General features: G+C 42.6%; 1 protein-coding gene across 1 annotated transcript in view; it reads right to left on the reverse strand.

The window, feature by feature from the left end:
* The window catches only part of LOC124595922 (lachesin-like), a 1,260,474-nt gene that overhangs the window by 45,362 nt on the left and 1,190,898 nt on the right, over positions 1 to 24,214 (reverse strand). Inside the window, exon 8 of the mRNA XM_047134840.1 lies at positions 24,000 to 24,068. Coding sequence (XP_046990796.1) covers positions 24,000 to 24,068 — 69 coding nt within the window. The remainder of the gene's footprint in view (positions 1 to 23,999; positions 24,069 to 24,214) is intronic.

A 24,214-nucleotide genomic window follows, 5' to 3' on the forward strand; every position in this document is an offset into this window, starting at 1 on the left:
TGCGGAACTATAGGGACCCATAAACTACTAAAACTGTAGGAGAAGACAGAGATTAGAATACATTCAATATACACTGAAACGCCAAAGAAACTGGTATAGACATGCATATTCAAATACAGCTACGTAAACAGGCAAAATACGGCGCACTTGTTACATCGATTACTGCTGCTACAATGGCAGGTTATCAAGATTTAAGTGAGTTTGAAAGTGGTGTTCTAGTCTGCGCACGACTGATGGGACACTCAACCTTCGAGGTAGCGATGAAGTGGGCATTTTCCCGAACGACCATTTCACGAGTGTACCGTGAATATCATGAATGCGGTAAAACATCATATCTCCAACATCTCTGCGGCCGCAAAAAGATCCTGCTAGAACAAGACCAACGACTACTGAAGAGAATCGTTCAAAGTGACAGAAGTGCAGCCCTTCCGTAAATTTTTGCAGATTTCAAAGCTGGGCCATCAACAAGTGTCAGCGTTCGAACCATTGAATGAAACATTATCGATGTTGGCTTTCGGAGTCGAAGGCCTACACGTGTATCCCTGATGACTGCATGACACAAAGTTTTACGCCTCGAATGTGCCCGCCAACACTGGGCTCTTGATGACGGGAAACATGTTATCTGGTCGGACGAATCTTTTCAAATTGTATTGGGCGGATGGATTTGTACGGGTATGGAGGCAACCTCACGAATACATGGGCGCTGCATGTCTGCAGTGAATTGCTGAAGCTGGTGGAGACTGTGTAATGGTGTGGGGCGTGTGCAGTTGGAGTGATATGGTACCCCTGATAAGTCTAGATAACACTGACAGATGACACGTGCGTAAGCATCCTGTCTGATTACCTGCATCCATTCTTGTCCATTGTGCATTTCGAAGGACTTGGACAATTCCAGCAGGACAATGCGACACCCCACAAGTGCAGAATTGCTACACAGAGGCTTCAGGAACACTTTTTTGAATTTAAACACTTCCGCTGGCCACTAAAGTCCCCAGCCATGAGCATTATTGAGCATATCCGGGATCCCTTGCAACGTGCTGTTCTGAAGAGCTCTCCACCCCCTCGCACACTTACGGATTTATGGACAGTCCTGCAGGATTCGTGGTGTCAATTCCCTCCAGCACTTTTTGTAGACATTAGTTGAGTTCATGCCACGTCGTGTTGCGGCATTTCTGCGTTCTTCTTTGGGTCCTCAGAGTGTATTTAGGAACGTTGGGTGTGACTGCTACTCTTGAATGAAGGGTTTGGGACTGGACAGGAAGTTGTAAATGGCCACGTCGGACAAGGGAGAAGAAATTGGTACACACCCAGTGTGTTCTTTGTGTTCTTAATGTTTTAGGTGGGTCTAGAGAGGTGACTGACACGTTAGACTAGAGAAGAACGTTACCAAAATGAACATGACGTAAACAAAAGTGTGCTAAGAGTGATGGTGCAAGAATACGTGTACAGAGATCGATATCTTGTTCAATAATATCACCGTGAGCCATTTGTATCCACTGCTGGATAAAGCCTCCCTCAACTATTATTAATGGTGATTGCCGTTTGGCACATTTGCAACTTTCGTTACTGAAAATTTTTGGCATATTACTACTTCACAGGTACACTGAAAAGGCATATTCTGTCCCGGACTATAGATACATACATGCATAACTTCCTTTACCACACCCAGTAAGACGGTTTGATGACTCTCTCTGAATTTCCGGTTCCGTGGGCTCGAGTGGGACACTGCGGTTTGGTAAGATGTTCTATGGTTGTGTACAATTTTAGTACAAGCAAAATCAGAGCCTGCCGCTCGCTCGCAGATATTGTGCTGATAATGCGTACCTACTTTCTTATTCGTAGTGAGAGGCGTGAAGTGTAAGTTTCACCGTATTTTCAGTTTTAGAGCGTGTTTTCCATGCTGAGTTGTTACACTTACGGCTTTGTAAATTGAGTGACCTACGATGCACGGTACAGGATCCTTTCATTCGAATAGTAAGCCATTTAAAATCCTTCCAATTCAATGATGTTCTTTCAATATTTTTCGAGATACATAGATTTTCTTCTGTTCCATTACTTCACGTCAGGTAGCATTTTGTACTACATGCTTTTTACATAAATGTTGCTTGTGCCATCGTGCCTTAATTATGTCTTGGGAGCATTTATATGTTTTCCAAGCAAATATTTTCAAAGTTCTTAAAATTTTATTGGCATTATTTTTTCAATTCTGATGGCTTTTCACCAATTTGCACTTAGCAATCGGAATTAGCCCATTCCATTTTAGGCGCTATTTGCCTTCAACAAACATAGCCTTGTTCTTGAGTAGTTCCTACGATCAAAATTTCATTATTTAGCAAATACGGTGAATCGTGCGCTCCGCCTTTCTGTGCATGCTTACGTAGAAGATAAGTCAATCACTGGCCGTTCTGACTGAGCCCGAATTCATCAGTTTACATAAAGTGTGACTACTTTATGTTTTAAATTTATGAGCTATGCTAACAAACTGGTCTTAGCATCCCGCTTGTCTGCAACTGAGCTTTAAGCACAGTTGCTTAAGCGGAACTCACGTAAATTCTGTTGTTTATTGCACTTGTTTGGATCGTGCAAATCATTTAATTAATTACTATGCCATTTATACACCTTGTGAAAAAAAGCTCTCTCTTGTTCTAGGTGACATTTCCTTATATTGCAATCAGATTCAATTACATTCACTCATGGTACTCTCTATTTTTAGTATCACTGACCCACTGATCACTTTTATAACTGGTAGAAGTGCCGAGAGTCTCTTGAGAAGGGATGGTCACAACTTTGTTAATTTATTTTCTGGTTCACATCCGATCATTCCGTTTCGCTAACATGTTGCTAATGCGTAAAAGATTTATTTGTGTAGGTTCGTGTGCTGAGCAGTGATAGTTCAAAGACGCACGTGTTACTTCAGTTTTTCTGCCTACTTAATACCGGCCAAATTGTTGGCAGAGAGGAAGTACAAGTCAGAGACAAACCTGCAGTGGAGAGCGTTGTGTCTGGGTTTGTCTACCGGATTAGTAGAATCTACTCCTTACCTCCTGTGGGTTGCTCATAGAGACGGTTAGGCACTCTTCAACATTTTCGACACTCGGGTTCTGACTTTTTAAGGGAATGGACGGATTCGGTGATCATCTCATTCAGGTTGAAAGGCGAAGTATCAGAATGGAGAATATTATAGCTGAGATCACCAATCCGTCGTTTTTCAGGCCTGTTTCAGTTAGGGTAATGTTGCGACCCTCTTTGCTAGTAATTTTTTAACATAAAGTTCGGACTAATTTTTATAACGGGCCTTTTATGCTAATGTGCTTTCACCACATTTAGCATATGCCAACGTAAAATCATCGTATGTTTTTGCCAATGCATTTTCTTTAATGTTCTCATAAATTTTGTTAACAGTTTCTTGGGCCTTATGCCTTGTACACCAGGTAATCACGTGGTCGCAATCTCTCTGACGATGAGCGGGTACCTTAATATAATTATTTCAGCTCAGGTTTCCAGATGTGTGAACAGTATGAATGTACACTGTCCAGTCACGTTAATGGACCACCTTTCAGAAACTACATACTGCAGAATTACTACATTCTGCAGTACTGGCGATTGCAGCGCTTCCAGGAAAAATATCACTGCGGTTCTGAATGATGATGATGATGATTTTTGGTTCGTGGGGCGCTCAACTGCGCGCTTATCAGAGCCCGTACGAATTGCCAACCTTCGCTGAGTACAAACTCGTCACTTTCATGAACGAGGATGAAATGATGGGGACAACACCCAGTCATCTCGGGGCAGGTTGTAACCTCTGACCCCACCGGGAATCGAACCCAGGACCCCGTGCGAGAACGTGACCGCGAGACCATGCGCTGCGGACCAGAGGTTCTGGAGGGTGCCAACAAGACTGCGGGGCATTGCATACTCCAGTGTGGTGGCCAGCTGTTCTATGTTTCTCTGTTGACGATCTACGGCGCGGAACAGCCTAATCGAGGTGGTCCCACAAATTTTTATTGGACTTAAGTCCGGGGAGTTTGGTGGTCATGGGAGTACCGTAAACTCATCGTGGCGCTTTTTGAACCGCACCCGTACACTGCGAACTGTTTGTCACGGTGCTGTCCTTCTGAGGAAAAGCAAACTACATGTAGGAGTGGGCATAGACCCAAAGAATAAACGCATACTCGCGTCGATCAATCGTGCTTTCCAGAAAGACGGAATCAACTAGAAAATACTGCCGAAACATTCCATAACTGTCGCAGGGTGTATGAACCAGGTGTTTGCTGCGGAGGCGCATACGTAGCAACGCTTGACGAACAGTGATTGGAGAGACACTGTTGGTAGCCCCTTGGTTCATCTTGGCTGTCAGTTGCTCAACTGTTGCACGTCTATCAGCCGGTGCACATTCCGCAGCAGTCGTTCCCTCTTGTCATCTCTGACCCATTATGCACCACAGTTCAGTTGCAGCTCGGTTTGGAAAGTGCCACTTTTCCATGCACGGTATACTTTAACCACGACCGAACGTGAACAGTTTACAAACTTCAAATACAGAGATATGTAAACAGGCAGAATATGGTGCTGGGATCGGCAACGCCTATATAAGATAGTGCCTGGTGCAGTTGTTAGATCGGTTACTGCTGCTACAATGGCCGGTTATCACGATTTAGAGAGCATGAACGAGGTGTTATGGTCGGCGCACGAGCGATGGGGCGAAGCATCTCGGAGGTAGCGATAAAGTTGGGTTTTCCCTTACGACCATTTCACGAGAGTAACGTGAATACGAGGAATCCGGTAAAACATCAAATCTCCGACATCGCGGAGACCGGAAAAAGATCCTGCAAGAACGGGACCACCGACGACTGAAAAGATTGGCTCAATTGGCTCTAAGCACTATGGGACTTAACGTCTGAGGTCATCAGTCCTAGAACTTAGAATTACTTAAACACAACTAACCTAAGGACATCACACACATCCATGCCCGAGGCAGGATTCGAACCTGCGACCGTAGCAGTCGCGCGTTTTGCCGACTCAAGCGCCTAGAACCGCTCATCCACCACGGCCGGCTACAGAAGTGCATACCTTACACAAACTGCTGCAAATTTCAATATTGGACCATCAACATGTGTCAACGTGCGAACCATTAAAAGAAACAATCGATAAGGGCTTTCGGAGCCGAAAGCCCACTCATATAACCTTCATGAGTGCACGACACAAAGCTTTAAGCCTAGCTTGAACCCGTCAACACCGATATTGGACTGTTGATGACTGGAAACATGATGCCTGGACGGACGAATCTCGTTTCAAATTGTATCCAGCGGAGACGTGTACGGGTATGAAGACGACCTCATGAAACCATGGATCCTGCCTGTCAGCAGGGGTTGTTGAAGCTGGTGTGGAGCGTGTGCAGTTGGAGTGATACGGGACCCCTGATAGATCTAGATACGACTCTGACGGGTGACACGTACTTATGCAATCTGTCTGATCACCCGCATCCTTTCATGGCCATTGTGCATTGCGTCGGAGTTTGGCAATTTCAGCAGGACAATGCGACATCCCACACGTCCAGTATTGCTACAGAGTGGCTCCAGGAATGATCTTGTGAGTTTAAACACTTCCGCTGACCACGAAACTCCCCAGATATGAATAGTATTGAGTACATTTGGGATGCCTTACAAGTGCTGACAGAAAATTTGTAAATTTGCGGTAAGATCTTCCTGGACCAAACTGCTTAGGTCGTCGGTCTGTAAGCTTACACACTACTTAATGTAACTTAAACTAACTTATATGGACAACACACACACCCATCACAGAGGAAGGACTCGAACCTCCGACGGGTGGAGCCACGCGGACCGTGACAAGACGCCGAGACTGCGCAGATACCACGCGCGGTAACGTGCTGTTCAAATGTAATTTCCACCCTCTTGCACTCTTACGGATTTGTGGGTCAGCGTGCTGGACACCAAACTTCCCAGACATGAGCATTATTGAGCATATCTGCGATGCCTTGCAACGTGCTGTTCAGAAATAGGAGACCTTCACGCCCTCGTACTCTTACGGATTTATGGACAGTCCTGCAGGATTCATGGCGACAGTTCCCTCCAGCACTACTTCAGACAGTAGTCGAGTCCACGCCACGTCGTGTTGCGGCACTTTTGCGCGCTCGCGGGGCCCCTACATGATATTAGGCAGGTGTACCAGTTTCTTTGGCTCTTCAGTGTATTTTTTCCTTTGGAATCTAAATTTTTAGTTAATTTACCAGTTACGTCCAGAAAGTGACTGTTAAATACTGCACATATATCTGATTTAACAGCAACAGGAACATTTTTACACTTACTTCACGACTGACCATATAGTTTCAATTTCGTTTTGTGTATTAGCTATTTTGTTTGAGTACCACATACTCTTTGCCTTCCTAATAACATTTTAAGTATCAAACGGTACTGTCTGTAATGGGCCACTGTAGCTCTATTGTACTTACTTCTAAGATTTTGATATATTTCACACTTTCTTCAACATGGTATCCTTATCCCACTAGTCAGCCAAATAGGCTGTCTTTCACTGCTAGTACCATGGTCAGAACGTTCTAATGGGAAGCAAATTTCCAAGACCATGAGAAATGTATTAAGGAAAACATTATATTTGTCATTATGTTATCAGCACTATAAACAGCCAGCCACTCTTGTCTCTTAACGAGGTTTAATAAACACCATTACCGTTGGATTAGCATATCTACATACTTTGTAATTATATACAGCATTTGTTTGAGTACAAAAACGTTTTAGTGTCAAAATTTGTGCATCATCGTCGGAAAGGCCATTCACCCTTTTACTACCAGAATGCCCATATAGTAATGAAGAATGAATAAGAATATTGTCTATAGTTGTGCTGCTGTTCCCCTGCACCCTAGTTGGACAAAATACAATCTGCATCACATCATATGAATTTAGGAGATCCTCAAACATCCATTTTCTTGCACAGTCACATAGAAAATTAATACTGCAGTCACCATATACAACAAATTTTTGGTACTTCCTATAAATTGAACCAAGAGCCCTCTCTAGCTTGAGCAGAAATGCTCTGAAGTCAGAGCTAGGAGACCTGCAAACAGCAGCAATTAGAAGTTTAGTTTCACTAAATTCTGTGCCCTTACATAACATTCAAATACCTGTTCGTGCAGTCCTTTAAAAGATTTATGGACTTAAATGGAATACCGTGTTATACGTACATGGTCACTGCTCCATTCCGTAAAGAACTACTCGATAAACAGCCAGCTAATCTGTATCTTGATAAAGAAAGCCTCTGAATTGTCACATTATGTAAGTTGTGTTCTGATATACCAATAATGTCACAGTCAACATATATAAACAGTTCACTAACTTTAACTCTAACACCTCTTATATTTTCATAAATATGTTAATTCCTTCACTACTTAGTCACCTGATCTTCTTTGAAGGTGTGTAGTATGTATGTGGCTGTCGATGTACCGTCTGACATCACGAAAAATATCATCCACAGAATTCCGGAGACTGCAAGAGTTGACAAATTTGAGATTTATTGCACAATCAAACTTCTATAACAAAAGATATGATATGAAATATTTCATCGACTTCACTCATGCGACCGAGTAATAACAGCAGAATTTTTTTTCACTTACTGATTTCGTCCATGATTGAATGGATAAGCGAAGTGGCATCCTATTTAAACACTACACAAGAGGGTGACAAACTCCTACAATTTATAAACACAATACAATTTTGAAGTGATGTTGTTGCAGTTCAGTAGAGACCAACGATCAGGAGTTATTTGTGTGTGTCTGTCTATCTCTAACTGTTGAGCGTACGTGAAGACGCCAGCTCAGCTATAATAAACGTAAACATGGTCCTTACTACGCTGTCATGCGATGTTTATTTATTCGCGCGAATAGCTAATGTCGACTAATCATCATTGTCAAGCACCTGTAAAACCAACATGGGAAAGCACTACATTGTCAGCATACATCGCCATGCATAAGTAACACTTTACATAGCTGACATTAAGATGAAACCTTACTGTAAAAGTTTCTTACTTACATTTGTAACATCAGTGTATTTTAAAATCACTCTTAATTACAAGCAAAAAATAGCCTTTCGCGCAATCTATACTGGTTGCTCAGTAAAATAATAAAAAAATTCTGTGAGTTATCTTCCTGTACAAGTAATCAGGTCTGGCTTCTGAGTGTCTACAAATATCTTATGGCAGTCGTTATACCTGGCACGCCAACAATAGAAGGAGTATTCTATTTCAGTTATTTGTGGAATTTTGTACGTACCTCATATATATTTTTGTTAATATGATATTTAAAATAATGTGGCATGCGATGATACGCCACGTATCGTACATAATATTTTATGTCCATTTGTATGTCCTTAATCTATTCTTTGGTCGCTGACTGTTTTTTATGCATGACATCAACTAAGTCTGGCACGCCAGCAACATATGTACCGTCTTACGACATGTGCTACTGAGAGTCTTCAAGTCTTTGGATGAATGTATATTTGCGACAAGAAATTACCAACTGCTATAAGTTACCATTTTGTTGTATACAGACCGAAGTTCAGAATACGATCTTAAAAGTTGTCAGTGTAGTGTGGATCATTTCGTAAAATTAGGGAATATGGCTACTTGCTACTTGTAATTAAGAGTGATTTGAAAATGACATGAAATACAGATATTACAATTGTAAGTAAGAAATTTGAACAGTAATGTTTTATTTGAAAGTGTTATCTACACATGGCGATGTATGCAGACAATGTGGTGCTTTCCCATATTGATATTACAGGTGCTTGACAATGACGTTTAGTCGAAATTAGCAAATCGCAGGATTAAATAGACATCGCATTACATCTTTCTGCGGACCATGTTTACGTTTATCAAGCGTCTGGAGGCTGTGGATCCCCACAAATACAAAATTTTAAGTCGTCAGCTATGTCGCCTGCCGGGGAGCGCATGGTGGTGAGTGCCAAGACGTCCCCTATGCTGTATCTGCGGCTTTCCGGGGAAAAGAATAAAATCGTCTTCCAAAGCGCTCTGGCTGCTGCTGTTTCCGCCCGTTGCTTGGTTCGCCAGGGCAAACGTCCAAGGGGGGCGGAAAAATTGTACAGCGTGAATGACCGTGTCAGAATATACAGGCATATATATAACTTCCACTGCTAGACTAACGCGAAAAAATATTTTCTAAAATACGCTGTGATATTTCATTTGTCAAGTGTCTTCTGGAACATCGTACAAAGCCTTCGGAGGACACTACAACGGCATCTACTTCACATTTCTTTCTACAGAACATTGTTGACAATGCAGCGTGTAGTCTATATAAAAGTTGAAAACGTGAAAGCGTGTCTTTACTGCAATTTTAATTATAATAATGCTCCCTCGTATATGGGGTGTAACATAATTAATAAGGAAAATTCACATAAATGAAAGTGTACCATAACAGAAGTTACACTAGTTGTCCTGTTTAGTACAAATGTGCTTGAAATATAAACTGTCAAAGACTCAATCTAACTGGGCACACAATTCATCCATGGCCTGTCGCCGGCCGGTGTGGCCGTGCGGTTCTAGGCGCTTCAGTCTGGAACCGCGTGACCGCTACGGTCGCAGGTTCGAATCCTGTCTCGGGCTTGTTTGTGTGTAATGTCCTTAGGTTAGTTAGGTTTAAGTAGTTCTAAGTTCTAGGGGTCTGATGACCTCAGATGTTAAGTCCCATAGTGCTCAGAGCCATTTTAACCATTTGAACCATGGCCTGTCTTAAAGAGAAATAGAGTGCTACGTGAGCACACTACATATCATATTTACTGTACCCCAGTGTGTGTTAAAAGAGGTGTTCTATGTATCGTTCTGACAGTTCTTCGGCTTAGTGCACTTTGCTCTGGAGTTATAAGTTCTTTCAAATACCCCCGCCCTCAATCATCTCGTCAATCTTGACTGCATTCTACAATTCGCTGCTTAAATTCTTCAACATCACCAGTTTCAGTGGTCATCTTTAGGCATTACAAAGCACTTGTTACATAATGCTGGAGAGATATGAAGTGCATTCGCAGTTGCGAAAAGGAACTATCATCATCTGTTTAAGGGAATGGCGATAGTGAAATTTTGCCGGACATGGACTTGAATCCGCATTTCCCTCTTTATGCGAATGGCCGCCTTAACCGCTTTGGCTATCCGTGTACGACTCATGTCTAGACGAAAACTTCCCTATGTCGCCGTACCTGTGTCACCTTTACTCGTACGCACATTATGTAAGCCCCTATAAGGGGAGAGCATTTGAACTGAAAGTTGCTGACTTGTATCGGCGGATAGAAACGATATTGCAAACCCTGTGTTTTTAAGAAGAACGAAGCAATGAACCTTCGGACATGCTTACATGTCTGAATGAACATTGCTTCTTAACAACATAGGCACTGGAATATCGTATTCTGGAGAGACTTCTGTACAACTGAATATGTGCAATAATTGATGACATAGCGCCCGCAACCCTACACCAAGAGGATTTAGAGCGAATCGAAACTAAGACTACTAAAATCATTTATGGAATCAGGTTTCCAAAAGAAAAAGAAACCCTCAGTGGCATTTACGACCTCACAGCAACACATAAAATCTTGTGATTACATAGAGTATTGCATAAACTAAATTAAACCGTTCCATGTTCAAAGGTTTCAGTATTAAAGGAAAATATGCTTAAAGACCATGCTTTCAAAGTTAACGTTGGACAACCTACAAGTAAATCCTAACACTAAGAAGAATGGTCTTCTTCTGGACTCGATTCTGGCCCTGCATTTATTTAACTTGTACACCAACGACGTATACACCAATGATTCTCTAAAGTTTTACAACACCGACGACCTACTGATGGCAACTCAACGCAGAACATTCGAAAAAGGGGAACAAAGACTCACTAACACTCTAGAAAAGATAGACCTACAAAAGATGGAGTCTTTGCTCGAACCTAGATGAAAGTGATAAAACAGAAGGTTTGGAGGTGGTCGCGTGGGGGTGGAACCGCGGCCAGCCGCAGGGAGCGGACACGCCGTCCGCTCTCTTCTGCTGGCAGCTTCCAAACTAACCAGACGCTCTCCTCTCCTGCTCTGTTGGGCAGCAGCCCATTCAGTTTCGGCGTCTTCTCTAGAACTGCCTTTCCTTTTTACAGGAGGACTGCTCTTAAACCAAAGCGAGCAGTTTCAAAACTCAACCAATTTTGAAATTCTTCCACCCTTGCTCTAAAAGACAACGATATTGCCCTTTTGGACGCCAGATAAATCACTCCCTTTCCGCTTCACGGATGACTGCATACTTCCCCGCGTCCCTACAAACTGCTTTATATAACCTACACTGCTAGTGCTGCCAACCGCCGTCCGTGATTTATTGCACGTTTAAGTCAAACAAAGGCGGTGATCACATTAATTTGAATAGTGGGTCGTGTATAATGAAAATTGCTATGTCATCTTCTTTTAGCTAGTGCCAGTTCTCCAGTTTCATTCATATAAATTTGACTGTATGTATTTAAATTTCAAAATAACACTAGAAAGGAAAATGCGGGAAATTGAAGTCTGGTGGTCTTCGAGGTCCAGCTACAAACCCTGATCGTCTTATTCGTTGTGGGGCATTTTGGAATATTTTGGCGCCTTAAATGTTGTCTCCCACCAGCAACAAAACGTGCTAGTATGCCAACATGCCTGTACCGCAGTTCCCAACAATGGACCACGGGTGAAATGTAGGTAAGTTACATGGCGACTGAAAAATCGGAAACTTTACATTTCCAATACATTTGTACTAAGAAGGATAATATTTCTTGAAACTTCCTGGCAGATTAAAACTGTGTGCCCGACCGAGACTCGAACTCGGGACCTTTGCCATTCGCGGGCAAGTGCTCTACCATCTGAGCTACCGAAGCACGACTCACGCCTGGTACTCACAGCTTTACTACTGCCAGTATCTCGTCTCCTACCTTCCAAACTTTACAGAAGCTCTCCTGCGAACCTTGCAGAACTAGCACTCCTGAAAGAAAGGATACTGCGGAGACATAGCTTAGCCACAGCCTGGGTTCTTGCTAGTTCTGCAAGGTTCGCGGGAGAGCTTCTGTAAAGTTTGGAAGGTAGGAGACGAGATACTGGCAGCAGTGAAGCTGTGAGTACCGGCCGTGAGTCGTGCTTCGGTAGCTCAGATGGTAGAGCACTTCCCCGCGAAAGACAAAGGTCCCGAGTTCGAGTCTCGGTCGGGCACACAGTTTTAATCTGCCAGGAAGTTTCATATCAGCGCACACTCCGCTGCAGAGTGAAATTCTCATTCTGGATAATATTTCTTGCTGAAATCAATGGCCGCTGGTAATAACAACCGTAATTATCTTGAAAACGACTCCTTTGCTGATCTATGTTTGTTGCCACATTTGTTCATCTGCTACAGTTTTTGCTGTTCATAATGACACACCTCGCAGATACGAAGATTTACTTTCCCTGAAGTGTGAAAAACAGCGATAACTCGCGATAAAAGCTAGTCTCTGTTCCATTTAAGCTATGTATTGATTGAGTGAAATTTTTATATTTAGGCCGCACAGTTTTGGGATCAGTCGCCCTTGTTGTGTATTTTTGTTCCCACTTATTAATACTGGCCTGGCTTGACTGTGAGCAGAGGAAACTACGTAAAACGAAACCATTTTTGACTGCTTGCATCTCACTTCTGTTCACGTCCGTAGGTCGCAAAATTGTAACAAGCAACCCTTCACGTTATTGACCACGAAGGAGGATGACGGAAGTGAGAGAAAGGTTTAGAGCCCAATCACTACTGACAGGAGACGTCTGTGTCGGAGTTCATCTGATACGTGCGTATCAGTTTTTCTCCACGATCGCGTATTTGCTCAGAGATATTGATTGTGACTCTGGCCTAGAGGACTGGCGTCGTGGTGAGAAACGATTGTCAAGCAGCGTGCAGGAAGGACGGTGACGATTAGTGAGGGGCCGTTTTCCACTACGGTTCGACAGGGCAGTGGTGTTCGTGGAGTCGCGGCTGACTGGGGTGTATATCGGGCAGCAGGAGAGCGATAGCGTCCGACATTGCTCCGACCTACCACTTGTGGCACGAGTTGCGCGTGCCGTTTTAATACCAGAACTATGCTGTGACCTCATCTGTCTGCAGTAGAATCAATGACGCACGTTTATTGGCTCTGAGCACTATGGGACTTAACATCTGTGGTCATCAGTCCCCTAGAACTTAGAACTACTTAAACCTAAGTAACCTAAGGACAGCACACAACACCCAGCCATCACGAGGCAGAGAAAATCCCTGACCCCGCCGGGAATCGAACCCGGGAACCCGGGCGTGGGAAGCGAGAACGCTAAAGCACGACCACGAGATGCGGGCACGCACGTTTATTACTACATTCTCTAGCATTACTAGTGCAGAGCGTAGAGCCACTGGTGGGAGGCACCAACGGCAACCAAAACTGAAAATATCGGTACTAACCAAGTTTGATCGTGTCAGCGCCTGTACGAGGAATAATACCGTGCTCACTCCGTTTGTATTCCTGTTAGCAACCGTAATTTTATACTGTTCTTTTACTGATGCTGCGATTTTTCGTAAATTCTGTTTTGTTACACGTGCTCCTCTTATAAAAGTTTCTGCCTTGAAGTATTTAATGGCCAGATACAATCTGTCTGTAGGCTCTCACAGACGATCCCCATGTATGTATAAATGCGACAGCCTACTACTATAACCTGGATAAAGAAATTTAGCATCTCAGCCCCGTAAACATTGATAGGTACAGCTAGTGTTTATGGTAACCGCTTCTGCGGGCGGATGTCCGTTGGATGCGTAAGGTTTGGTCAGCTGGGCTGTAATATTAACTTCCATTGGTTTAAGGGCAGGCCCCGTTAAAAGTTTCTTAATGACGTCTTACTTAAATGTTGCTTGTTGCAAGAAATTTTGATGATCTTCCTTAAAATTGTAAATGATTGATCTTGCTCGGCTATACTCGTATCAGTGCTATTTTTTCATGTGGGCCGAAGCCCGCTGAGTGTGTCCATATATCTGTGCCAGGAGTTCGATGGAAGTATGTTATTTTTAAAAATTGTTTTTCTGATACTAGATTAGGTTTCTGATTAATGTTCTTGTCAATGTTCATGAATGGACCCATAACGTAAAATTTTAGTAATATATCTTATTGCGCAACACAAATACAGTCTCTTCCGTACGATTCATATTGCCTTAGAAAAGGAAATTCATAAGCACTTTTTTTTTGTCAAATACTGTTAATTTGTCTGGGAATGGTTTTGCGATGTATATCTGTTTCCCGTCTAAACCTCCAAGCCCTGTTGACTGTAATAAAACACTTCATCGTGAAAACGTGTTTTTACTTATCCAGCTGAATTCATAAGTAAATGATTTTGATGTAAGATTGATGGTGCTACGACCTCACGCAGCGGAAACTGAATCGACAAGCTTACAACTAAGCAGTTCACCTTGCACCTTCGACACATTAGACAGCCACAGAGGAGCGTAAACGGTTTCCCTGTTCTCGCAAACAAGGTTATCCATTTCAGGGCAGGTGCAAGTTTCCAAACAAGGCTATCAGTCGTCGAGAGCGTCTGTGGCCTATCGGCTAACTCACACCTTAATCAACAAATCTTCTTCCCACTGGATCGTAACGAAGCTGGCGACTACGAGAACTCCCAAATACCGTTGTCTCAGCACGTGCTCTCATAAATATCAGGTAAACTGACTTTCATGAAACTCAGTCAACAAGTGCATTGTGTATAGATTAGTGCTCGCCTGTCCTGGTGTACCCACTTTGATAGCTAAGGCACTAGATCGTGGAATGAAAACAGCTGCAATGAACGTATATTGTTGCTCACGGAAAGTTATTTTAAACATTACATGAAATGTCAATCACATATAAATTACTAGATTTCCAGACATTTTACACTGCTCGCAACTTAAGGATATTACTAATCTAATGTACAGGGTCTATCCAGTCCAAGTCTCGGTCCGGCATACAGTTTTAATTTGCCGGGAAGTTTCATATCAGCCCACACTCCGCTTCTCAGTGAAAATCTCATTCTGGATTATTCTTTTTACTGGAGATGGTTGTGCAAGTATCACGTTCCTTCCAGAAGCAAAAAGAATAAAAGAGGTACCATGAAAACGACGAGAAGTAATGTAAAACCATGGCTTGCCTTGCCGCGAATTATTCCACTAAAAGGAAGTGTCATTCATGAACAGGTAACACCATGTTGTTACATATTAGTATAGCGAAACGCATATTGTTTCCTTCTTCCTGAATGAAAGAACATACATCCAATCATAGACGTACAGCGTAATCATTTCGCTTACGTGATGGTAATCAATCTATCTCTTTAGCACCCTTTCACAGTGTGATGCTGTAGATGTTCATCCGATTACGTCAGTGTCAATGACAGGGGTTCTGGAGTAAACAAGCAAAACGTTACCTTTCGGTACTCATACTCTCGTATTCTCTATTTTGCCATTTATTCCTGACTAACCAAAGGACAAATTTTATACACAGAGGAAAACAATGAAGAGTGGTAAAATATGTGAAATACAGTTTATGCTTTCTAGTAGGCCACTGCAGGCTGCTGAGACTTCGAAACAAATCTTGATCCCTACTGATCTGAGCTTGCTCGACATACTAGTTTTCGTTTCATTCTCTGATTTTCCATCAGATTCAATAAGTTCATGCATTCATTGATTTATTCATGGCTTTACATGTATTCCATTATAAAAAGAAACTTCGTGGTCATAAAACGAGGCAAGGTACTCGTTAACAAAATAGCGAAACAATCCCGGTTATCGTATTTTACGATTAATTGTGGTGAAAGTACTATATTCCGCTTGTGTTTACACAGGATTTATATGACTGCAGGAAGGAGCGTACATCCGAAAATGTACCCGTCATTTATACAGAGTGGTTTCTGTTCATCCACAATTGTTGGCCTATTATTTCCTCCGCTGACGTGATGGCAAATGATAGTTATCTGTATCCTGCAAGACTCAAGGTCGGTATATTACGAAAAAATTTTAGTGCCATATTTTTAACAATAATTATCAACTATCCAGTCCAGACAGTCAATTTGTTGAAAGAATGGTTGGATGGTTATCCTGTTTTATTTATTAATTTTTATTCTTTTTAAGGCTTCCTGACTTCTCGCTTAGCATCTGAAGATAGCTCATTAAAACTGACTTTCGCCAGAATACAGAACCCCACGATCCAAGACAAGGAAGCATTGTAGATGTGGAGATAATATGTCTTTTAGTGCGTTTTGTTAATCGCATTTCAGTTGGAATTATTACTATTATTATTATTATTATTTAGACACAATTCGTTTTCGACCCTTATGCGTAGAACAAGCTGTACAAGACCCGCCCTATTGTAGGGTTCAGTTCTTGTTAGCCAGCTTTTATGTGAGGAAGTAGGATACCAACCGGGAATATTTGGAAGTTTGTCTCAATTTTCACCGTTTTCTAAACATCAATGGAACCCCCCCCCCCCCCCCACCTTTCTTTCTGGTGCAACATGTTCCAGATAAAAATTTAAATGTTTCGTACGTGCTTGGGCATACTTACGATATGCTTTACTACAATAATAAATCATGTAATAACATACGATGTCCTTAACTATAAGAGTTAACTTAAGCTTACTGTTTTTATACGATATGATCCCCTTCCATGTAACGACAAAACGAGTCAAGAATCAACAAGCAGTTGGTGTATCTCTCTCTCTCTTCCTCTCTCTCTCTTTTCCTTTCTTTCTTTCTCTCTCTCTCTCTCTCTCTCTCTCTCTCTCTCTCTATCTATCTATCTCTCTGTCTCTCTGCTGTGGATCTTCATCAGATCTTGTTCGAGCGTTCTTTGACATGCTGAAAAATGTGTTCAATGGAAGGTTTCATATTAACGAAAATGGAAATGAGAGATAATGTATAGCGGGAGCATTACATTATAGAAGACCTGTGGCAAACCAATCAGAAGTCTGAATCCAAGAAATGTCCCTACATTCTCATCAATACGGCTTTATTTGCCAGCTCTCCCCTCCCCCTTCGACCATGACTCCACAGACTTTTTGTACGGTCACAGAGACAAGCTGCAGTCAGGCAGTTAGGGAGGTAATGAATGCCGTCTTTAAATCGTTGCTGTAATTTTACACTTGCTTCATCTAGTTGCCCAGTTACATCCCACACATATTCAGAAGGGAAGATGAAGGAAGATGTCACAGCTGAGAAGAGGAAAAAACGTTACAGATAAATGCTCCGTCGATAATGGGATTATTAGAGGCTGAGAAAAATTTCGAATTGAGGGCATATGGAGAAGGCAACTGGCTGTATTATTTTGAAAGATACTAACCTACGTCTGCTTTCAGACATTTAAAGAAGCCACAGAGAACCTAAATCAGAACGGCCAGGCCGGTGTTCGAGTCACCGACCTCCCAAATGTGAGTCCCCCCTATTTTACGGCTGTTTACCATTGCGACACCTCGCCCTGTATTTCGGGAGACGCAAGCTATTGTATAACATGTAGAACACCTTTCATTTTAGCAGCCGCATGTGGACGTGGATTACTAGATTAGAAAATCGCATCTTCTTTCCGTCAAAAAAATTATAACCCAGGAAAAGTTATTTATGCCTTCAGCAAACATTAAGTTTTGACTCGAGTTGTGAATTAGTTCGCTGCCAGCTGCGAAGCTCAGTTAAGCCTTTGTGCCTGAGGCAAAGGAAGAGGCACGCCAAGTATGTATGTACACAATCAGCATTTGCATTTATTCAAAACTTCTTTTCTTAAAACTACCATTCCATTCATTTGGTGGTATTTGGTGCATCCTGACTAAAAGAAGGTAGGATTTTAAGTTCAACGGCGAATTACTGATCATCCCTTAAAAGGGTGAAGTAATCGCTTTCGAATTACTGTTGATCTCAAACAATTAACGTGTGTCGTAGTATTGAAGTAGTGTGGTGGCGGGAGCCGCATGTAGGGACTCAGTGCAGTAAAGAGGAATCAGTGCAGGAAAGATGGGTCTTGACGAGCAGACGTGACACAATGAAAGAAACGAGCTGTCGTTCAAACGTGCCCATGATCATCCTGCAGCACTTGATAAAACCAGGAAATTATATGAAAGGCGTATTGACTGACAGCATTAAACATTCCTGTTTTACGAACACTCATGTACCCTATCGGACCACAAATAACCCGCTAGATCATCAGATTTTAATTCCACAGAAGATATTGGGGACTGGAACACTGGGTGAAAAGTTCAATCGACCTCTATACTATTTGGAATCAGTTGGACGTACGATACCTACAGGAATGTGTGGATTCTCCTCCTCACCGGTTTTAGACCACTATCAGGGCCAGGCGTTGGACGGTATTAGCGTGGTGTTTCCTCGAGGTGAATAACTGTTTGGTCCAGGGAGCTTAGTTAACAAATGATGAATTTCCATAACATATTTTCACATCGTAAGTGAGTTACACAATAAGCGGTCGAAAAATCTCCCTGCCCAACATAACTCCACAGCCTTCTTGGACGGTCACAGAGACAAGCTGCACTTAGGCGATTAGGCAGGTAATGAATGTCATCTTTAAATCGTGCAAGTCTGTTGCTGTTAGATGGTCATATGTCATTTTTAAATCCTGAAATCAAATGCAGTAAGCACTTTACCTGACAGTCACCGAAGTGCCATTTAAAGATGCTGGTCGTGTTTAGGTCGAGTAATACAGTAATCTTGACGCTTTATGCTACGCGCACAGTGCTAAACTGAAGGAACAGACACCTCCTTCATATGCGGATCACAAGGCCTGAGACAGGGTGGTGATGGCTTCCACCACAGGAGAAACATCAGGTGAGAGTGACTTACAGATCATCTAAAGGAGACACCTACCTCGCAGTCTTTACTCAATCATAGCTTTCAATCGCTCAACGCGTGTATATATGTTATCAGAGTCTCCTTCATCCTGCATACTACAACCTCTTGCCTTTTTACCCTAGTACAGTTTCAGACACTTGGTACATTTATGTCACTGCATTGCGCTGTGAAACTGAAATATCGTACACAAATCAGAAAAAGTTTTGCATCACCTCGGTTCCACGAGTTTCGGAGCCTGTACAGAAAACTGGAATAGAGGTGAACATAAACATCATTTCCGTCCTTTTTATTGCTCAGGAAAACCACACATTCCATGTTGTACCACCATACAGCGAGACCTTCAGAGGTGTTGGTCCTGACTGCTGCACACACCGGTACCCCTAAATCCCAGTAGTATGTCTTCTTGCACTGATACATGGCTGTATTCGTCGTAGCATACTATCCACAAGTTCATCAAGGCACTATTGGTCCAGATTGTCCCACTCCTTAACGGCAATTCGGCGTAGATCCCTCAGAGTGGTTATTGGGTCACCTCGTCCATAAACAGCGCTTTTCAATCTGTCCCAGGCATGTTCGATAGGTTTCATGCCTGGGAAACATGCTGGCCACTCTAATCAAACGATGCCGTTATTCTGAAGGAAGTCATTAACAAGATGTGCACGATGGGGACGCGAATTGTCGTCCATGAAGACGAATGTCTCGCCAATATGCTGCCGATATGGTTGCACTATCGATCGGAGGGTGGAATTAACGTATTGTACAGCCATTATGGCGCTTTCCATTACCACCAGTGCAGTGCTTCGGCCCCACATAGTGCCATCCCAAAACAGCAGAGAACCTCCACCCTGCTGCACTCGCTGGACAGTGTGTCTGAGGCATTCAGCGTGACCGGGTTACCTCCAAACACATCACGGACTATTGTCTCGTTGAAGGCATATGTGACACTCATCGGTGAAGAGAACGTGACGTCAATCCTGTGTGGTCCATTAGGCGTGTTGTTGGGCCCGTATGTACCACGCTGCATGGTGTCGTGGTTGCAAAGATGGACCTCGCCATCGATGTTGGGAGTGAAGTTGCCCATCATGCAGCCTATTGTGCACAGTTTGAGTAGTAACACTACGTCCTGTGACTGCACGAAAAGCATTATTCAACATGTTGGCGTTGCTGTCAGCGTTCCTTTGAGCCATAATCCGTAGGAAGCTGTCATCCACTGCAGTAGTAGCCCTTCGGCGGCCTCAGTGAGGCATGGAATCGACAGTTCCTGTCTCTATGTATCTCCTCCATGTCCAATCATCATCACCATGCCAATAAAATTCTTCTGGGTTTGAGGCCGCATTGTCATCTGTAAAATTCGTACGTTTCGGCGACTGTTGCAAGGCGCCTTCCTCAGGGAGTTAGCAATACACCATGAGGAAGGCTCCTTGCAACAGTCACCGAAACGTCGGAATTTTACAGATGACAATGTGGCCTCAAATCCAGAAGAATTTTATTGACTGTGACAACGGCCGCGGAAGCCTGAGTTTACAATTATCGATTTGGTTCACTCCGAGACGCCTGGACACTTCCCTTCTTGAGAGTCCTTCCTGGCACGAATAACAAGGCGGATGCGATCGAAACGCGGTGTTGACCGTCTAGGCGTGGTTGAACTACAGACAACACGAGCCGTGCATCTCCTTCCTGGTGGAATGACTGGAACTGATCGGCTGTCGGACCCCTCCTTCTAATAGGCGCTGCTCAGGCATGGTTGTTTACATCTTTTAGCGGGTTTAACATCTCTGAAAAATCAAAGGGACTGTGTCTGTAATACAGTATTCACAGTCAACGTCTATCTTCAATAGTCATGGAACTGGTGTGATGAAAAACTTTTTTGATGTGTTCAGTACACTTGTTCCCGCCCCTGCAACCAGTCGCGCATATGAGAGTAAGTTTCTGAACTCGCACCATTTGGTGTGTTGTAGGTGTGTGGCCAGCAGCAGCGCCACTCTGAGCTTTGTTGGGTAAGTGTAATTCAGTGCAGAAGTGTGTACAGTTTGGGGGGCAGCGAAGCATCGACTTGGAACATAGACAGAGGCCTCTAGCGACACTGATGGACAAGTTGTAGGGCGGTGCGGGTGCCTGTTATGGCTCGCCGACCACAATTCCTTGCTTCAGTGAAGTTGACCCATGGAGTTGCAGTGGCCGCAGTTAGTGGAGAAGCTAACCTATGGGATGGTGCAGATGCGGCCTCTTCTACTTGTCACAATGACGAAGTGTACTGTATGGTGGATAAAAAATGGATTCTGCGCCGGTCCTGGCGTGTCAGCTGTACATATCTTCATATTCATGGTTGCTGGTCTAGGCCGCTGGAGAGGAGAGGATTATGGAAACGCGCAGTGTTATACAGCAGAACTCTGTGACGGTTAATGTGAGCCATAACTGTTAGTGGCAAGGTTGAGAACATTTGGCTGATTACACTGCGGCGGTGTGCACCAACACGGGCCAATATAATTATTGGAAAATAATTTACAAAGTCTGTGTGGCTGGGTCGTTGCTCATCCAAGCATTTCCAATTGTTCGGATGAGCAACGACTTAAGAACTTAGTAATATAAATGAAAATGTATTTTTATGCTAAATTACATAGCCAATCTGGACAGTAAAATAATTCGTTTGCTCATTTCTTGGCAATTTTACATTGTATACAAATAAAAAGCCTTGTAAAGATTATTATTCGCTGGTTTTATGCAATATGTCGCTTGAATTTTTGTAACCAAGATAGTATTTTTGCCCGTGAGTTGCAAGCAATTTTTAAATTTTTTATGCACTGAAATGCACTACCGGCAATTGTGCCTTAAAGATTTAAATGTAACACGTACGTTGGCCGCGAATCTGTGTGGTGTTCTATAAACGTGCATCGACACTGTTATGACACCTAGCTTGACCGACCCGTCCACCCACCACACAGCGTGCCGCTGGTCATTGCTTGTGAAGTACTTCAGTGGTGCAACTAATGTTGCTTCCTGTTATTCTGCGTACTAGTAACGGCAGTGTCTGACGCCTACATCAACGTGTCATGTATTTTTATCTAAAATTGTATGTATTCTGTATCGGATACCCTTTTGTTCTTAAATATTGTTCTTCCACAACTGAGTATTATACATATTTGTATTTCTGTAAAAATTGTAGAATAGCATTTATTACTCTTGTCTGTTTATAAACTAGGTCATCGGCTGATGAGTTAAACCCGACAATAAACACATTCAGAAAAACACCAGTGACTGTTTCTAAGCAACTACACAGTTTTTTCAAATTAGTTTCATTAACTCTGTTCATAGTGGTGCAAGCCTTTGCAAGGACTTTCAGTCTCATTTAGAAGACAAGTGAAGTCGGCTCGTGTCTATGCGGTTGAACAGAAGCAAAGTGAGGTCTTGAAGACAGTCCCAAATGAATCGCATGTTTGCACAGCAGGGCCATGGAGTAAGAGAGACTAATATTTTCAGTGTGAAATTATATACACGAAGAGACCTTAGTTTCATGATTGTATACTAGTGATAAGTTACTGTGTATTATGCTGCATTCCTTATGATCCACGTAGATATTTCTTCTGTATAACTGCGTAGTTGTATTGTATTTTTGGGCTGGCCTGGTGGATGGTGGAAGATGGTAGCACATTGTAGATATCACACTGAGCTGTTCGTTTGTCTTAGCTGTTTAATGTGACCGCTTGGGAAGTTAATCAATGTCTTAGCAAGCTGTAATTTTTTGTTGGAACCCACTTGTATAGTTCATCTGGGTTAAGTAAGATTATTTTATCTATCCAATGTATGGATATGTTTTAGAATATGTTCTGTTATGTGTTATTGTTGCCCACTAGACTGACGAATTATTGTGTTTCCGTGTGGGCGAAACACTGTTTTATTTCTGGTATCACCAGTATTCTGAATTTTTTACTTGTGTTATTGACCGCAAAGCTTTCAATTTTTGCACTTGCACTTGGATGTTGTAATACAATATTTAATAAGGAATATATTAATTATAAGCCCACGCTCATGCAGACCACAGCCGAACTCACTACACCCCAAGCTTGCTTCAACTACTTCATAATCCGCCATCAGATTCTGTTCTTGAGCTGACTCTACACATGGAATAAAACGTGTTTATATCAGATTCTGCTCTTGAGCTGATTCTACACATAGAATAAAACATGCTTATATCTAATATATAAAGAGATAGCAAAACCTGAAACACAAGTGAATCCAATGTTGTTAACGGTTGCAATTGCTCCATATGAATCATCAGAGCCCACATGTATCTGTAGAGTTTTCGAATTCCATTTCCTGCTCATACAATACTTGCACCTGCCCTACGCAGTGTTGCAGGACATGGACGTGAGTGTGAGTACTGAAAAGGTCACCGTTGAATAATGGGACATATCGGCAACTCATGACGACCAACATCTGCTCCAGACAGGCAGCAGATCCATAGATCCATGCTACCTCTAGCAACTTTCGATGTGATAGTGTTCAAATGCTATTGCGCAATAGAAGCACGTTAAGCAGGTAGAGTTTAGCATATGCAGTTGTAGGATAAATAGTATAATTGGCAACATCCTCCAATAATTTTCCAGTTGGGAAGCCAAATGCCCTGATCCTAGTTCGTAGGACACTCGTTGAAAAGGTCTGAGCTCTGTAATGGGTCGACATCTTAGACAGCTCCTGCTGATTCACAAGACAGGTACTGCAAAGTAAAGAACAAATAGGTAGGCACTGTCGTGGCATGGCCGTATCCCATTCTGAGTGTTGATATACTGTATGGTTAGTATGACAGCAGCGCTGCCTGCAGAGGCAACACAGAGCTTACTACCCAATGTTTCCTTTGGTTTTTGTCCAACAAACTATAAACAACAGTTACCAAAGATAAAACCATTACGGAAATATAATACTACTTTCACGTTGCACTAAATACAGACATTTCAGCTACCTTATTTTTATTTATTTTCCTTTTTTGTATATTGTAGACTGACGACAGACTAATCCACTTAAAGTCCCTCTTATACGCATTCTTATAGCGACACTCACTTTCTTGAAACAAAGAAACGAAGGTAACGGCAACAGAATTTATGAAGGAATAGCTTTTACCTGTGACGACCGGCAGTTCCGTCGTCGTCACTTCTGGCGGACGGTGCGGAGTCGATGGTGGCGGGATACCTGCAACACGTCATACGGCGCACAACTTTACGTCATTACAGTGATTATAGTTTTGTGTGTGTGACAGAGAGAGAGAGAGAGAGAGAGAGAGAGAGAGAGTAAGAGAGGTTTCTTTTAATCAGAACCAACTGAGAATACAATTAGAG

Source organism: Schistocerca americana, chromosome 1 (genome assembly GCF_021461395.2).
Source record: "Schistocerca americana isolate TAMUIC-IGC-003095 chromosome 1, iqSchAmer2.1, whole genome shotgun sequence".
NCBI lineage: Eukaryota > Metazoa > Arthropoda > Insecta > Orthoptera > Acrididae > Schistocerca > Schistocerca americana.